Source organism: Odocoileus virginianus, chromosome 20 (genome assembly GCF_023699985.2).
Source record: "Odocoileus virginianus isolate 20LAN1187 ecotype Illinois chromosome 20, Ovbor_1.2, whole genome shotgun sequence".
Lineage (NCBI taxonomy): Eukaryota > Metazoa > Chordata > Mammalia > Artiodactyla > Cervidae > Odocoileus > Odocoileus virginianus.
Genome location: NC_069693.1, coordinates 35,553,592 through 35,572,030, shown reverse-complemented (window position 1 = coordinate 35,572,030; position 18,439 = coordinate 35,553,592). Strand labels below are relative to the sequence as shown.

Genomic DNA, 18,439 nt, shown 5'->3' with positions numbered 1-18,439 from the left:
TTTTCCGTTTAGTTTTTTTTTTTTCAAGGCAGAAACGTCTGAAACATCTTAACTCTGAGCATTTAATTGGCAAAAGTTCTGATGTAAGAAATATGAGTTGATTATATTAGTTGTTTTTCTTTTAAAGCAGCAAAGTCTGTAACTTGGTTCTGCTTTTTTAAAATACCGAAATGATTGTTGCAGATGAATAAGAACCTTAAGTAGCCAAATTCTAGATACTAAGTAGCCAAGTTAATATTTGTATAAAAATGTTGTAAAATTGGCAAATCATGTGTCCTTCAGGTTCTGCAGTATAGGTATTAGTTTTGCAGCCAACACAGTTGCAGTTATAGGGTTTGTGGTTTTTGTTTTTGAAGGTGGAAGGATCTTTCTCTTTTGCAGAAAAGAAGGATTTTTCTTTTCCAGTCTGCACTGTAATGACGGTCCACTACCTTACTGGCCTGACTTTAATCATCTCGTGCCTGATTCTCAGTGCGGTTTCGTCTCTGCTTTTGCACAGGCTTTCTTGTGATTGCACAGTTGTTTGCTGCATTAAATTTCTTTTAGTGACAATAAAAAACACATGTTAGTATTTTGAGGTCATCTTTAATTCTCAGGTAATACATTAAAACCTAAAGAGGAAAAAATCCCTTTCTGAGAAACATTTTAAAAAAACCATTACGGTAGTATGGAAATATTCATTATTTACACATCATATATTTTCCCCTAAATGTACAGAGAAGTGACAGTTGAGCTGAGCATATGTTAATAAAAGGTCTGCATTTTCCTGTGTCACTGACAGTTTCTTTGGCTCTATATTCCTGAAATGCAAATAACCTTGGTTCTGTTCAAAGCTATAATTAATCTGAATAGTTATTTAAACAGTATTGAAATCTTTTAACTACTGAGAGGCCAAACGTATAAGATGGTAAATTTACCATTCTGTTTGAAGGACAGTGCAATTGATGAGGGCACAGTGAGCTGAGATGCTTGTGGAGGTTGAATCTACACATTCTGTAGGCTAAAATGGCAGAATCTGCCTGCTGCTGTATAAAATCTTTTAACTACCATTTATTTTAGCATCATGGCATGTGCAAATTCCTGCTGCTCAGTTAAGGGACCAGCTTCACAACTGGTGTTACAATCTGTGGCCACAGCACTGCATCACAATGCAGCAAATGCATTTTCCACATTAACCAAACATGACAGCTGAAGCGAGTATTAACCGTGCAAGATGTCGGAAGTCATCAAAAATTCACATCAGAGTAATTGCAGTGGCTTGGGTCAAAAAAAAAAAAAAAGTATCATAGCATTCCTTGCCTACATGTTGTCTCTCCCCCTCTTAAATCTTAACTTGGTACAGTCCGTTAACAATAAAATACCCTTCTGTAACCTATAAACTGTTACTCCCATCAGTTTGTGCTTTCAAACTGATGGCTGACTTCTCTGAATTTGTGTGGAGCAACACGGGTGACGATGCTCTGTCCTGGGGGCTGTGAGCACCCTTTTTAAGGGGACCCTGCAATCTCATTGTCTAATTAGACTCTAGTGCTTCAGTCGTATCAGCATTTGCAGGGTGCTATCTTTTCCTTTTTCTTCGTACTCTCTCTTCTTTCTCTCTTCCCTGTCTCTCGCTCTCCTCTCCTCCCCCCTTTCATTTCTGGCTGTTCGGAGTGGGGAAAACTTGAGCACTGGTTCCAACAGAGCTCATCCCACATAGAAGGTATGGAAGAGCAGCAGTGACCAACAACGTCGACCGGTCTCCTTAAATTGGAGAAACTCCTTAAATTGGAGAGCTGCAGGTAGGATTGCCTGTGTTTCATAGAGAAATTAAGATGAATGCACCTTAAAAAAAGATTAATGTACTCTAGTAAACCCATTGATGGCATGTTGTTGCAATACCTCTGAAAGATAAGATCTCGGTTTGTTTAAAATTTTGAGATGAATTCAGAAGCATTTAACTCATTTGATAGAAAAAGTACTTGATTCTCCTGAGAATTATTCAGATTTGTGCCTTGTCATTCTAACATTTTTCTTTAAAAAAAAAAAAATCTTTTGGGTGGGGCAGATAAGCATTCTCTTAAAGATTTATATAGTGCGATTATTTAGGCTTTTTGCAGACTTCATCTTTAAGTAGTAAGTAGTGTGGACTTTCTTTAGGATTTTTTTTTTAAAAGATGCATGTGAAGTGTAGAATTCTTACATGAGGTAAAATATTAAAATAGAATTTTTCTATGCTAAAATCAGATCCTTTGGAATTGTAGATGAGAGAGAGTGTGGGGGGGGGGGGATGCTTTACCAAGTAATTCAGTCATTTATATTTTGTTATGGGAAGAAGTACTGTTTAAGGTATCTGGAATCATCTCACAAGTAGTGCTTTGGCATAAGACTTTAAATGAAAATTAAATACAGCATCAAAGATGTGGATTCTCAAGTGTTATCAAATGTAGGTGATTTGAATTGAGATAGTGACTTTTCCTATCCCAAATTTGTCCTCAGAAGAGTGTGATATGAACACTTTAAGTATATTTTCAATTTTTGGTGCAAAATCATGATTTGTATAAGTGAAATGAAAAACTTTCTGAGTCCTCTAAGCCTTATCTGGAGGGTGGTAAAATGATAAATGTTTGTTGCCTGTACCACTGTTAATTCCTTGACTAATATCAGAGATAAAATGCTTTTGATTCAGCATTAAAAAGCAGCTTGATTGTCTTGTCTTCCCTTAAAAACAACGCCCCCCCCCCCCAAAAAAAAAAGCCAGTGATACATAGCTTTTTATCCCAAGGATTGTATTTGTATCATGGGACCTGTAGGGTCTGGACTTCTTTCTGAAGCTTGGACTTGGAAATTGCTCACCTAGTTAAGAGATTTAGCTCCCTTCAGAGGTGTGGGACTTTCTGTACTCTTAACAATAGGAAGACTTGAGGTGCTGTCAAGTGAGGAATAGAAGAGAACAGCTCAGGGAAGACAGGAAGTGTGAGAATTTCACTTGTCTCAGTATTGGAGGTCTAGATTTACCCAGGACTAAGATTGCTTTAAAACTCTGACCCAGTGCAGCATTGCAATGAATTGATTTCTGGGATGAGACAATGAGCTGTGGTTTGCATTTTGTAAAGATGGAGGAAACCTCTAACACTGACCCAGTACAGGAGATGACTCAATTATCCGTGCCTTGGTACAGTTGCAAATTATTTTCCTTTGTCTGAAGTGGGAGGATGCCAGTGCCTTCATCAGAGCTCCTTAATTTAATGTATGGAAAATGTCTCAGCCACCATTTTTAACAATTAGCTGTATCATGGTTGAGGTGAGCTGGGTTCTGAAGGCAGCTGCAGGGCCATTTCATTTACATTAGGTTCTGTGGCACGAGAGCTTTGTTACTGTAAAAGTCAGAAAATGAAATTGCACGCTACATAGAAGAGTTCTGTAGGAGGGTGGAGAGCATTCCCAGAAAGAAAATGGAATCCTTTTGTCTACAGTATTTCTCATACTCATATAGCGGTGAGAAGTTGAAAATCTGTCTTTGGTTGAATGGACAAAATAGACTTTAGAATGAACACTGCAAATATTAAAGGTATAAAACAGAGATTGTGAGATATATTTTTTATGTATGTGTTAGAAACCAAGTGTGATATATATTGATATATATGTGTACTTGAAGTATGGGTTTTGTGAGTTGTTTTAATGCATGCTTTTAATTAAGTATTCATTGGTAATTTAAGTTAATGAGAGGTATGAATTTATCAGTCGTCAAAGATGAAAGTGATACTTGAGAGAGAAAAGAAATCTAAATATGGTATATTTAAGAGAGTTCCAGCTTCTTTTCACTGTCTTTTACAATTTGTTTTCCATTTATGAAGAAATTGCTGTATTTTAGGGGTTTTATTGTTGGGTTTTGTGTGTGTGTGTGTTTTTTTTTTTTTTTTTTTTTTAAGAAAACGCTTCCAATGTTAATGATCTATAATGGCTGATTAAAGTATATAGGGAAAATGTTTTAACAAAAGAAGATTTTGTCCTTAAGAGATCAGTAGATGGAGGGCTTTCACTCTCATTAAAGGGGATAATTTTCAGTGCCTCTGTTTAATTAATAGTTGACTTCAAAGCTACTTGTAGAAAACTCTTGTTTGTGATTGTCAGCTTAGATATCTTGATTCTTAAAATTAATTGGATTTGACTTGGCTTATTCCTTTGTTCCTTTATGGTGTTACTAAGAGGAAACAAGTGGATTTTAACTTTGATTTGTGTGTTTATGTTTTCAAAGGCACTTAACCCTGAAGAATTTATAGTAAGTTGTGTTTTACAGTAAACTGTACCATGAAGAATTTGCTCAGAATACTTTAGTAGCTGTTTCAGGAGTTGAATCTTCACAGAACTAGCTATCTTTTAACTTGATACCAAATTTATAAAGCCAACTGCTCTTCCAAGTCTTGTTGCAGTAGCTGTTGTTCATCTTCTTCACTGAATGCTGTTTTCTCTAATTAGGAGATGTTTTTGAAACTAGGAGAGAGGAGGGTTTTCACATCAGTCTTTTCATTGAAATTGGAAGGCTCAGTTTTCCTAAGCCCTCTTTAGAATCCCATAAAGATTCCGTAAATCTTGCATTAATCTTATGCTTGTCGCATAAGAGCCTAGATCTCAATATAGTTTTACTAATCCTGAAAGAGACATTTAATATATTAATTGTTTACTGTATATAGTAGAATGCAAAGGGATTCTTTTCCTTTGGTTTTTACAAGGCTTGCACTTTGAAATAAAAGACTTGGAGGACAGCAAATTAGAACTCCTCTTAACTGCATCTTTGCCTGCATAAATGTTTGGTTGGATGACATAAAGGGTTATCACAAAGCCTTCCCTTGACATTTGAAAGTAAAACTTGGTTAAAGATGCTGGTCTTATTTTCTTTCTCTGGCTTTATGTAAGCTGTGTACCAGGTACTCTGAGGACATAGCAGAGACCCAGCTGCTTTCCATTTTCTTTACCTTCACCATGGTCTACTCCATGGTCTACTCAAGAGTGGCTACTGGGGAGAGGCTCGCATTTCTGGCGCTTGTAGGGGATTCCTAAACCTCTTTAATGTAGAAATTTTAGCCTGTCTGGTAGTAGAGAGTCAGAGACTGGGTCTTTCTGCTGCAAAAAATAGGTTCCTATCAAACCTTTGAATACTCTGGCAGTGCCATAATGTAGATAAGCTAACTTGTCGGCCAGCCTGCTAGGAGACGTTCGTGGCACTAAGATGGCAGTGAGGAAGGAGGAAAATGGCGTCCCCAGGAGCCCTGTGAGAAGAGGTGGGCCGCACGGGTCATCTTCCTTCAGTCAAGTCTGAAGATACTCTAGCAGCACTACCTTGCCAGTTTACAGTTACTTTTTATTCTGTTAAACAGTAGAGATTTGAGATTTTCCTGAAGTAAAGACTGAATTAGCACTTGTATCTAGATAGCTTCCGATTGCTGCTTTTAAGAAATTGGTAGCAAATATGGATAAAACAAAAATTTAAATAAGTATTTTGTTAAGACTTCTGAATTTCCTTGCTTTGTATTTTCTTCTTTTTTTAATTGTGAGAACGTACTCCTTTCAATATATGATGGTTTTTCAGAAAACAAGACGGTATACTTCTCCTTTATGGCAAGATGAAACTGGCATTCCTGTGGGGGGGGGGGGAAACATTATTTGTCTTTGATTCTGATTTTCTTTCTAGCTCTCTGTGGGCTTTGATTAGTTTAAGTATGAAATATATGTCAGCTGCCTTCAAAAATGAAGTTTGCTGTATTTCTTTTGTGGTTTAAGGTATGGATTATTTTGGAAGTGAGCTATAGTCATGACAATGCTAATTTCTTACCTGTTCCTACCTTTCACGGAGTTAGAATTTCTGGAACTGGCTTTAGAGTTTATGTACTGTAATCAGCTCATCTTACAGTTTAATAAAGCAAGGTTGACTGCCATTAAACAACTTTCTCAAGGTCATACGTCTGGAAAGCAGTCAATTTTGCCTGAATTCAGGCCATCAGACTCGGAATCTGTGCTATGCATCTGCCTGCATTTGACTGTTTCTCTAGTGGGCTTACTGATTGGTGATGGATCTAATGGATTGAGCTTGCAACAAAGTCTGTCTGTGCTTTAGCAACCTTCTCCCAGAGATGTTCCTTCTCAGTCTCGTCGGAAATAGCTTTATGGAGTCTGCTTGGAGTCCTCCTGATCCTTTGATGTAGACGATACGCATTTATAAACAAACAATTAAAACAAGGTAAATCCTACAGGTTGAGCTTTTAGGTCCACTCTGTTGATTTGGCATGCAGGGTGAAGTACTTGTCTCCTGGCATGGACATGGGCATTCTGATGCATCCTCCCAGCAGATCACTCCTTCTTCTCCAGGTGTGAGGGGTCCCATGGGGCAAGGTTGCCCCTCTCCTCCTAGTATGCATAGGCTAGGTGAAAAGTTTTACCTCCCTGTCTGTTTCAGGCAATTTGTGTTTGAAGAATGGTCTTGCCCTCTCCCCTCCTGTTGCTCACATTTGCCGTTTTAGCGAAGCAGTCTTTGGTGTTTTCTGTACCCACAGTGACAATGGTGAGTGCATCCTGCAGTATTCCCTCAGCTCTGACAGGGTAAAGTCAAAACACTTCCAAACTTAATTAAGGTTTTAGAGAGAGTGTGAAACCCCAAGTACTGGTAGCAAAGGGGGTACCATGACAGATTCCATCTAAGGCAACGGGAAGTTATAAAAGAGAGAGTCTGTTAGTGGTCTCCCAACAAATACATTTTTGAAAAAGAATTTCTGAATGAGAAGAAACTGCAGCAGAACCTCCCTTTTCTGTGACAGCCATGATGATCAGTGCTCCAATCCCATCAGCATAAGCAGTGCTGCATAGCAGGAGGAGCTGGGATTTTCGACTGCAGTGTGAATGACTGACACCGTGTACCAGCAGGGAATTAATATGACACATGGTTCCCAAACACTGTCTTCGCTAAGGGCGCTCCTTGCGCTTGCTAAGAACTCAGCAACTTAATCCTGAGCGCAGTGGAAACCAATCTGGCAAAAACTACTCAGTTCTCACCTGACTGCCTCAGAGACACACCCTCTGCTGTCTGTCCTTCTCATAGCCCCCAGTCTTGGTTTTGTCTGTTGCCAAGGGCAAAAGACACTAGATCTGACAAAGCAGGCAACCTGTATTTTTTTATATATATAATACAGGGTTCTTTTAATAAGTTTTTTTAAGTTTGGGTTGGCGGGGGACAGCGGGAGGGGACTTTGGCCGTGGTAAAGGCCATGATTGATAGGTTCCCATTTCATGCTGCAGTGCGGTTTTAGTACCCAAAGTTCTTTGAACGTGGACTAATCCATCTCCAAGATGGAAATCTGTTCCGCAAAGACGCATTAAAACATTTTTATCATCCTTTAATGTATCCTCCTTATCTTATCTTTTCATCACCTAAGAGTGGCTATTTTTTTTTATATCTATATTAGGCTATATTAGGCTATACTTTTTAGGCTATATTAGGCTATATTTTTTACATCTAGTCTTACCTTTGGGTGAGGAGAGGGTTCATCAGCTGATTTGTGAAGCCGGGCATACTTTGGCACACAGTTTATTCCTCTCATAAAGCTAGATTGAAAAGTTTTCTCTTTAGAATCCTCCCTGTTTTTGTGACTTCAAAGGGTAGCTCTAACAGGTATGCTGGTTTGGGGCCAGGGTCCAGGTTTGAGGGGCAGGCGGAGGGCAGTACCTGCTCAGAGTTACTGTCCTTACTCTCTCCCATGGGGCCACCTCCACGTCTGAGAGCACTTGGCAGGCTGGCCTGCCCGCTCCCTCCCTCCCTCGGTTTTTAGTGTTCCTACTTTTCAGCCCCCCTTCCCAGGAGTGGGGAGAGGGAGGGCGGCCAGCGGAGGCCCAGGACTGCCGCAGGGCGCATCCTGCGGCATCGCTGAGGTGCAGGCTCTGGCTTGTTTTCTGGAAGCGGTGAGGTGTGGGTGTCAGCGCCAAGCAAGTCACATCCTCTCTCCAGGCCTCCTGTGACCAGCAGGGGAGAGCTGCTTACACAGCCCTGAAAGGTTATTGCAGGGCTCTGCTGCATTTGGGAGGAGGGGGGATTTCTGCTGAGAACCGTTTCCCCCCTAGCTGACTAAATGGCCATCGTGTTTTATTTTACTCATTCATATTATGCCCTCACTGCTCGCCCCCACCCCATAGAGTCTCTCAGTACCTGACCTGGACACTTCCCTTTCCTGGATGACCAGAGGTAGATAATGGGGATGGCTTGGGCCCCCTGAAAGGGACAGAACTGGTTTTGAAGCAGGAGCGCAAGAGACTTACATGGCCCTCACTGGAATGCAGACCTTAACCTTGGCCTTATCCTCCAAGTGCAGCAACCAGATGTGCTAATAAGCAGCCCTAGCTTGAAGCCTTGGTGTAGAACCAGAAGAGGCGTCTATGGTTGTTACCTGCCTACATTGTGTTGGCACGGGAAGTGTGCAGTGCATCCTTGCACCCCTAACCATGCCCCGCAGGAGTGACGTGTCCCCTTCTCAGAGGTGACTTCCCTTCTGGATCAGAGTGAGTCCTGCCTCTCACATGCTTTCCTCACCCAGTGCTGAGACTCTCGGAAGTTGGGTGTTTGTTTTATGATAGTTTTTTCCTCATCCTCCTCTGCCCTTCCCTACTCCCCCTTCTTCCCCCTCCTCCCCTCCCCCTTCTGTTTTCTTTCCACCCCCACCTCTCCTTCCTCCCCTTCCTCCTCCATTTTCCCCCTGGCCCATCTTCCCTCCTCCCTCTCCTGAGACAGGAAGGCTAATTCTTGAAGCGGTAGGCCTGAGGTCCTCATTCCTTTTCCTCCCTCAACTCCCTTCCTGTTCCCTCTCTCTCTCCTTTTCTGCCTCCTCCCTCTTCTTTCTGTTCTCTTGTGGGGTGGAGAGGGTCATAGGGAAGGAGCCACAAAAGGCTATTAGACACTTATATGAGTGGTTCTCTCAGAGGCCTGTGACTCTTCTAGAGGCCTGGAAGAGGCGTTGTGTCACGGCGATACTGACATGCCTGAAAGAGACCAGGCCAGCCAGTACACTTGCATCAGAGTGCTGCCACAAGGCCCTAAGTGGGCCCGGGAGGAAGCATGCTCAGAGCTTTGTTTATACAGCTTGGGTTTACAGTCTCTTTGCACATGTTGAGTTCTCTTCAACCTGTGAGAACTTGTAGACCATCTTGTAAACCAATTTCAATTATATGGGAGCAAGTGATTTGCTTCGCCTTCTTGGACCCAAATCCATCACATAGTTGTGTGACCCTTTGTTTAGCCCAGCAGCAGAAACCGTGTACAAAGTGGGACCCTGCAGCCTAAAGCGTGACAGATGGCCCGGCGCTCACACAGCACCAGGGTCTGCCACCTGTGGCTGCAGCGCTGCCTGTGGGCCAGTGGGTCTGCTGGTCTGGCGAATGGGGGACAGACACCGGAGCCGCTCCTGCGGCATCTGCTGCCACCTGCTGAATGGGGGCGGCTAGGGTTGCATAAATGCACAGAGAGCAGTCATCCAGCAGCATTAAAAATGTATTACCGTTGACAGTGTCAGATCTTAGCGCTGCTTTCTGCAGGGGTATTTCTTGGAAAAGCAAATATAATTACATACATATATTTCTTTTAAATTTAATGCGATCTGAAAAATATATATTTAACACAATCTGTGAACAATTTAAAATGTTAAATTTTTTGTAGAAAACAAGCAGTGAAACCTACTGTAAATATCTGAGTTGGTGAATAAAGCTTGGATTTGCTGTTTAGTCTGTATTTCTTACAAAAGGAGTTTGGTCTCTCATAGGCTTTTATATCTTCTTGTTTTAATGCATTAAGTATTGATCTACTAAAATAACCAACCATGCTATAAAACCAAATGAAAGTTCCCCAAATTTTGGGAAATGCCCCCCCATTTCAGATTTCTCTGTTCGTCCTTTGGACTTTATCAGTAGTAAATATCTCTTTGCACCTGAAAAATTCCTTCAGGCGTTCTCTGTAGGCACCACAAAGGGAGCTAATGAAAAGCGTGTCCACACCATCTGATAAGCCCAGCGGCAGAGTGCTGGCAGGATTTCTGCTGCTTGTCTGAAAACAGTATCTTGCTTTGTCCTTCCTCACTTTCTCCTTAAGTAGCAGTTTTGCCTTTGTGAAAAATTTTACCCAAGAGAAAACTTCAGAAGAGGTCATTCATTCAGAAATTGCCAAGAAGGTTTGGGAGAGGTTAAGGGAGTGATATTTTATTCAGAATGAGCTGAAGCAAAATAATGGGTGCAGCTCATATTCCTGTCTTGACAGAAAGTGGACATGTTTCCGTTTTCACTACCCAAAGTTCTAAGGAATACTTACAGTGCTTATTGAAATCCTTGTTTCATCTTGGAATAGACCCTCTTGATTATTCTGTTTCTTAAGTTTATTTGTTGCCCTGCTTATTTTTCTCTCCTTCTTCATTGCCTTCCTAGCTCTTGCTTGTATCTTGGCAATGTTTTTTTTCCAACCGCAGTAACCATTAAGTATGGTCACTGCTTAATTGTGTTAATATTATTTGGATTTGGAATGTTGGTTATTGACTTCCTTTAAATTTGTATGTTTTCCATGAGAGAAGAGATTTTTTTATAGCACTCACCATGTGTTTTTGTCTCGTGTCAGACACCTTCTGATAAAAAGTCAAGCCTGCTGTGTCTGCCTCACTTTAAATTTTGACAGGGTAGATTGCCAGTTGTTCTGTTGAAAGGAAAGAGACTTAGAGTGGTCTTTCGTGTTTTGAGCTCCATGTAAACTTTTGGCTTTTGTTTTATGGAGCCAACTTAGACTAATTATTTTATTTTATTTTTTTATTTTTTAACGATCAGGAAATCTATGTGTTATTTACTTCAAACCATTTACATAACTCTTCGACAAACCACTTACTTGTTGGTGGGAAGCAAAGGACTGTGAAAGAATCAATGCAAGCTCTCTTTTGCTGTCACACTTCCCTAGCTAAAGGGGACACTAAAATTTTTCTCACAGAGACCCTTATTTCTTACACTTTTACTTTTGGAAAGCAAATAAAGGAAGAGAATTTGGCCATTTGACAAAAACAAACATCCTTGCCCACTCGCTTTTTCTGCGGTCATTTATAGTCTGAAACCCAGAGTGTGCGTGGTGATTAAGACAGTTTTTCATGCTTGTCTTTTTCAACCTGAGCCATTTAAAAGCCAGTTTGGCCTACCGGGTCCCTACACTTAAGGGACCACTTAAGACGTGGCTTACCTTGCGGCTGCATTCTAGATTGTTCTCAGCCAGTATATGTTGCAAGGCATCCCACTTCTAAAGATGGAACACGTGGCTGGAGATATTACTTGTGCAGATGTACAGTGTTTATTGTTCCACAGCAATAAGTAATAGCGATATTTTGGGACAGTATACAGTGGACAGTCTAGAACAGTGATTTCTCCACTTTTATTTGTCTGTGATCCATAGTAAGAAAGACATGTAACACCATGACCCACTTCTACATACAAATGTGTATATGTAATTGAAAGTTTCACAATACAGTATCTATCCATACCATATATCTCTGTTATATTTTATTTCATTTTAAATATGCTAATTTCATGACCCAATTATGAGTTTTGATGCACATTTTGAAAAACACTATTCTAAATAAATGCCCCAAACTTGACATTTATTGTTTCATTCCTCACCTGTGTGAGGTAGGGGAGGAGGGGTAAATATGCAAGCATAAAACAGCTGTTTATCTCATCCTGATTTGCATGGTAGAGTGGAAAAAGGTAGAAAAGGGGTCAGAAAATTTGGATTCCAAGTCTGAACTTGACTCAGTACGAACCAGGTCATCTTAATATGGAACCGTAATGTTTTAGAGTTGATGGAAGCTCTGAAAACTATCTTGAAAGTCCTTTCAACTTTTAAACCTATATTAAGAACATATTGATACTTTATGGGATTATCCAGTTAAGTACTATTGAGAGTCAGTTGAGCATTGGGTTAAAAGTGAAGACTAGAACCAAATATGTGCAGCACACACTTAGGACAAAGTAATAATCATATCCATGTAAGTGTTCACTCTTACTAGTACTGGTATAAGAATTGGTATTCTTTGAGCCTTTAATTTCATCATCTATGAAGGGGAATTGATAATTGATGAAGGAAACAAATCTAAGGATATTTTGCTCCCATCATGGACTCCATCCTTTTAGGGATAAAAGGAAATTTTATTTTTATTTTCCGAATATTACTAAGTTTACTATTCCCTCAGTATTTCAGAAGCAGTTGGTCTTTTGAGAGTTTGAGCTGTGCTTGAATTCTTCCCCTGCCACTTCTTGGTTGGGAACCCTTGTCAGTGTTAGTTGAATGCTGAAATCTGTTACCTGTAAAATGTGATTGGGAGGGGAGGGAGGAGAATGGATGTCTATTCTTTCATATTGTTAAAAGATTAGCAATAATGTCTTTGAATTGCTTGGAGCAGTGTCTGGCCCTTAATTGCTTCCTGAATAGAAGCTATTATATGTTACAGAAAGCTTGAAACCAAAACCCATTCAAGGAGCCAGTTAGAAAAGGGTCTGTTTCCAGAACTCTGGCAGAGAAGAGCATATACAGATGGGAAGTCAGGAGTAGTTATCTTACTTAGAAGGCCTGCAGATGTTTATGGAATGTTCTTTATTGAGGGGGCCAGCAGTAGAAGGGTTGGGGACTATGAGCGATTAAAAAAGCACTTGTTGACAAAAAGAGGAGAAATTAATGATGAGGATATCAGAGGGTCCCAGTTACACAGCTGGCATCTTCAAGTAGGAAGTGAGCTGTTGGGCCTTCTCTTTAACCAGGAATCTTCAGTGGAGCAGGGAGCCCCGCCCACGGGGAGAAGGCATCTCCTAGTACACTGTTCATGCCCCAGCTCACCTCTGTAGAAAAGCCATATTCTGATAAGCTTTAAAAATATGTCTTTGAGGTGAAGGGCCTGAAAGGTGCCTCACGGGAGAAGAAAACACGCACATGGAAAAGGGAGGTGGAAGGAGAGACCCAGGGGAAACTTGGACTGAGGCAGATGTTTTCTTGCCCAACTTATTAGTTCTTTGATTTTTATTTTTCCTTAAGACATACGTTCTTTACAAGAATCTAACTGCCACTAGATGGCACACAGATCCCAGCACTATTCTGACTGGGTAATATGTTTAAGATTCTTTTCAAAAGATAGGTCACTGATACGTTGTTTTTAAAAATAAAATATATTAAAATATTTTAACATTTCATTTTAGGAGTGAATAAAGGATGAAAAATTAAAATTCACAATCCATGTATTTTGTAGACTTGGCTTGTGCTGTAGAGAAAGCCCTATTGTTGAGGTTCATCATGGCTCATGGTCTTTGTTCATATGTGGGTGATATCTGTAATTTGATTCTCATGCACAAATGCTTCATTTAATTTATTTAGTGAGATTTTGGGAAGGTGGGGTTATAAGAAGAGAGTAAGCTATACCCCCTCCAACAATGCCTTTTTTTTCTTCATTTTTGTTTCTTAACCACTACTTGAAATTTCATTTCTTAGAAATTTTGAAATTGTGTTTCTTACAGAATATTATGTTGCTTTTAAACAACTGTCTGTTGCTTTGCATTTGTGTTTGAATTGTGTGTATGTGGGTTATAGACAGACATGGATGCAGCTGAAAGAATGAGACGGCTGGTCACTGGGAAGAGCAGAGAAGCTCAGAGAGGAGGTGGGGCAGTTGGCACAGCCCCTCCCACCCCAACCAAAAAGAAAAAATTGAAACCAGGCCTGTCAGGCAGTGGTTATCACCACCACCCTGACCATCAGCGGTGTGAAGCAGTGCAACAAAGCACAGACTATGCCTGCTCTTTGTTCAGGAGCGGCAGTGGAAGATAATAGTTCTGTCGCTCTGTTTACAAACTGTGACACTAAAGCCTTTGGCTGTAGCCATTGAAGACCGGCTCAGGAACAGGGAATCATAGTAAAGGTTTGTTTATTTGATAGAATCATTTGCTGTGAAGGGTATGAACAAGGTCCATTAAAATCCTCCCCATCATGTCATGTCTGGCTCCCTTGCAATGATCAGAAACAGGCATGTGGTAACAAGCTGCCCTCTCCTGAGTGGATTCCATGGAGTGTTAGGTTTACATACTCTGGTTTATTGAGGCTATTATATTAGTTGGCAAGTGGCCGATGAGTCCTTCTCTCCACCCCTCCACCTCCCCCAAATGTCAGTGTAGGTGTTTGGAGCAGCCTGAGTGCTGCCTCGGGGCTGCCTGCCCTGGAAAAGCCAACAAGATAACTGCTCCCAGAACTACTGGCCATTGTGCATTCTGATGCTCAGCCCAGGTTGGGGTGTGATGACAGATGTGGAGAATTGTGCAAAGATCAGTCATATTTTTTTAAAATATATGTCTCCAGTCTTATCTAGCCCCCTACCACTGTTTTGTTTTGTTTTGTCTTAAGAATCATAGCCTTATAACTGGGACTGTTTGAATAAAATATACTAAAACATTACAGTTGTTGAGATATAAATAAGTGATTGATAAATCAATCATGACAATAAGTTTTCAAGAAAACTGTCAGATAATGTTTTACAATTTAGCATGAAACTTTTAGCTTAATTCTACTTTGTGTTATAGTTCCCCAAAGAGTTCCTAAAACAAGAACAGTAAAAACATGATTCTGAAAAAAAAAGAAACATGATTTTGAACACATATAAATATACCCACAGTGTTCTTGATGCGCAAGTACCTTGAATTCCATAGTACAGGTGGATCTAATGTATAGAATGATGCCAGTTCTTTCATTTACAACTAAGGCTTTGATCTCCAACTATTAGTTAATGGATTGTGTTCCTTGTTCCTACTTGGCCCCCACATCCTAGCTTCACTCCTCTGTGAAGGGCCAGGTACTAACCTAGAGACAGGCATGGAAGCCCACTCTGTCTGCAGCTATACCTTCTCCTTTTCCCCAGGATCTCAGGTTGAGCAATGAAGACAATGAATAACAGCAAGGAAGTCACCCTGGGCATCTTGCTTTAATGTCACCAGCAGATCTAGATCTAATCAGTCCTAATGCTAGAACTACATGTATTGAGCCTTGGGCCGAGCATTTGATTACATTATCTCCTTTAATTTTCATTTTACATCTGAGTAAACTACAGCTTAGAGAATCTGGGTGACTGGTCTAAAATCAAGTCGCCTATGCGAGTAGTAAATAGGGGGAGCACAGTGTAAAACTAGGTCTGTTGTGTTACCATGAAGTTGTATTTACACACATTTCACCCTTTGCATGTTAAATCAGCCTTGTGGGCCGGTTCTTCTTCCCCCCACCTGTATTAAATAAACAGTATATGTCATCTGGCCTGAAATAGGGGGGCACATGTGGCATAACCCCAGAAGAAGTATGTAAATAAATGGTTTTGCAGGTATCCCAGCCATTGAGAAATAAGTGAAAAACACCCAAACAGAAGGATGGCTGATGGCTTCCTCAATATTAGGAAGAAATCGTAGACCAGAACAGTTACAGGCACTGTGACTGGCTGCATATCCAAAACTGTAGTATGTAATATTTTCAAGTTGAGAGCATTTGTTGAGGGTGAAGGTAAGCAGGGTAACAGATGTCCTTATGGTTGGTTTTTCTTCTTCTTCTTCTTCTTCTTCTTCTTCCTACAGTGTGCTTTTGATTCTTTAAAGGTTAATTTTGTTAATTTTGACCTAAGTTTTATCATTTCTCTCCTTCTTCCCAGGGCTTCCTAAAGAATGAAAAGGACAATGCCCTGCTGTCTGCCATCGAAGAGTCCCGGAAGAGGGTAAGAAAGGCATAGATGTGTGCTGTTGTGAGGGCAGCATAGATGCTGGAGTGTACAGGTTCTAGAAGCTGGATTCTCTGTCCCAGGCCCAGCTCTTCTGGTAGTTCACCAGGGGGAGTTTTACAGTAACCATTTTTGAGGAAAATACTATGCTTGTAACTCTGTGTGTATCCAGTGACTGCATCTGAAATCCTGGGCTGGGCAGTTAACCATTAAGTTAATCTTGAAATGGGAGAGCAAGGCAATTCTTTGATTTCATTGTTATAGTATAAATGGCATTTTGGTTTCTACTGAACCAGCAATTCAGAAGAGCAGTTATGATCCTTGATAGTTTTCCCTAATTTATTTTCCTTTTGTCATAAGATTTGACTTTCTACACCACCTTTTAAATTAGCAATTTCTCCAAGCTCTTTCGAACAAACAAAAACATCTTGATGTTCAAGAGGATAGTACGTAAGTCAGCCAGAACAGCCATGATACGGGCAGCAATATTTTGCAGCAAGCATTCCCACAGGATACTCAAAGATCATTGACTTTACTATCATGTGAGTTATCTTCAGTTGTTTGACAAGGATGAAAAGATCAAAACCTTTCCAAAACCTTCCATTATGGAGTAAGAAATTTTCAGGTCCCTGGGTCTTTTGGGAAAGGAGGAAGAAGCAGCTTAGTGATTATGTGGAGTTGGTTCTAAAGATGCTACTTTTCCCAGGAAGGAGGCTGGGGACTTCATGTTAGTCTGAAAGCAGTCCCTGTATCTGCAAGGACGAGTAGGGGTGAAGGGACCTCTCTTCTGCTGTTTACTTATGTAGCCCATAGATCACGTGAAATACACTTGTATATTATTTATATGGTTCAAAAAATAAGAGAGAGAAAAAAAGTAACTGCTTCTTGGTGTGCTTTATTAAATACTCCCTACAGGTGAAAGTGTCTCATTAGGGCTGATGTGAGTGAGACAGGGCAGCAGGGGGGCTTTCCAGCTCTAATTGATAAGAATCTGTTTCAGAGACATTATTTGAGTGACTGGTATGTTTAATTATCAGAGTAAAATTCCCTAAAATTTAATTAATTATATTGTTGGCAATAGTACTTATTCCTAGAAATAGAGAAAGTCACTTGATCCAGAATTGAAAAAAAAAATTTTTAAGGTTTTTTTTTCCTTTTTGTTCACACTTGGAATGAGTTACTCACCAACATTGATTCTCCTGCTGCACAGGACCAATGAAATTAAATTAGGATTGTCGAATGCCACCGAGCCTTATTAATCCATTTACCCTGCGGAATGTGCTTCTGAAATTGGCAGTCTCTGAACGTTGTGCCATACTGAGACTAAATGTGCAGCCAGCCAAAACATTTAAGTGACATACCACAGTGCAAAATGTGTGCATATGTGTTTGTGAGGGAGGTGTTCCGGTGTTGGGAGCTAGCCCTGAGGTGGGACCTTTCACCTGTCTGGACACCGGGAAGCTGCCACTGAGCAAGAATCATTTTCAAACAAAAGGTGAGCAGCTTCCTGGCATTTTGGTGGTAATTTCACGTTTGAATAACTTGCCAATGTCCTGCTGAAATGCCAAGAAAACAAGCTACAGAACCACAAATGTGTCCTATCTTTTCCCATTTGGTGCATCCCAGCAAAAACAGAACAACATTATCAGAACATATGTAGAGTTTCTAAAAGCCAGCAACAGCTCAGTAATAAGCGGGTGTGAAGTCAAAGCATATTGCCCTCTTCCCTTTATGAAAATGGGGTTCGAGTGCTCCCCACCTGTTTTTAATTCAGTTGCCCAGTTCTTTCCCTGCCTGCCTTTCTTAATTGTCTTTAAGAGATCTATTTCCCCACATAACTTGAAAGATTCAGATCTAGTTTATAACAGTTTCTCCCTGCTTTGTCATTTTCTGTGGTTTGTCTTTCCTTTTAATTTGTAGACCTCTGCACACCCTTCCAGGTTATCCCTCTTCTCTTCCCTTGGGTTTCTTTCCTTCTTTTCTCTCACCTCACTTAAGACCCTCCCTGTCCTCCTCTCCTCTTAGTTCTTAGCTCTGTTGATTCTCTCTGATTAGCTCTTCTAGTTGACATTCTTCTTTGCACCTAATCCGGTGGTTCAGATGTGGGTCTAAAGGGAATAGGCTGGAAGAGGGCAGATGGGCGGCTGATCATCCCTGATTAGCCCACAAATTGGATGTTCCATTATCTCTAATGTAATTAAGATAAGCTAGGGGTGGCATGGTCAAGAGAAGAGAATTTTAATGTTGGGCCATTTATTTTTATTTGAAGCTCCTTATCACACTAATGATGAATGGAATGACAGTGCTGTTTGTTCAGGTTGTGGGGCTGTTTCTAAATGAGTAGCCTGGCGTACTTCTCAGATAGATTCTGAGGACTGGAGCCCAGAAAGCTGCCAGTTTTCAGAGTACTTCCTGTGTTCCTGAAGCAGTTCTTGGCACACAGGTGGGCAGCTTGATTAACAAGGGATGATTGATTCCCACTGTTGTGGTTCTGACCCTTACATGATGCTGGAAGTCTGCCCCTGCCATCCTCATCAACAGTGTCTCTGAGACAGATTGTGTTCTCTTCAGTTGCCTTTACTGTTTGCCATTCTTCAACAGCCGGAGGACTTACCCTTAAAAAAACTCATGTGATGCCCTGGTGTCTTGGGTCAGTGCCACAGCTTAGT

The 18,439-nt window shown here is 40.7% G+C and overlaps 1 protein-coding gene across 3 annotated transcripts in view; it reads left to right on the top strand.

Moving 5' to 3' along the window:
* NUP93 (nucleoporin 93) overlaps nucleotides 1–18,439 on the top strand; it is a 104,702-nt gene that overhangs the window by 50,814 nt on the left and 35,449 nt on the right. For 2 of the 3 annotated variants that reach the window (XM_020903789.2, XM_070451270.1), the window contains exon 4: nucleotides 15,705–15,767. In XM_020903789.2, coding sequence (XP_020759448.1) covers nucleotides 15,705–15,767 — 63 coding nt within the window. Of the gene's footprint in view, nucleotides 1–1,404; nucleotides 1,782–15,704; nucleotides 15,768–18,439 lie in introns of those variants that run through there. The other variant, XM_020903791.2, reaches the window with a different exon arrangement.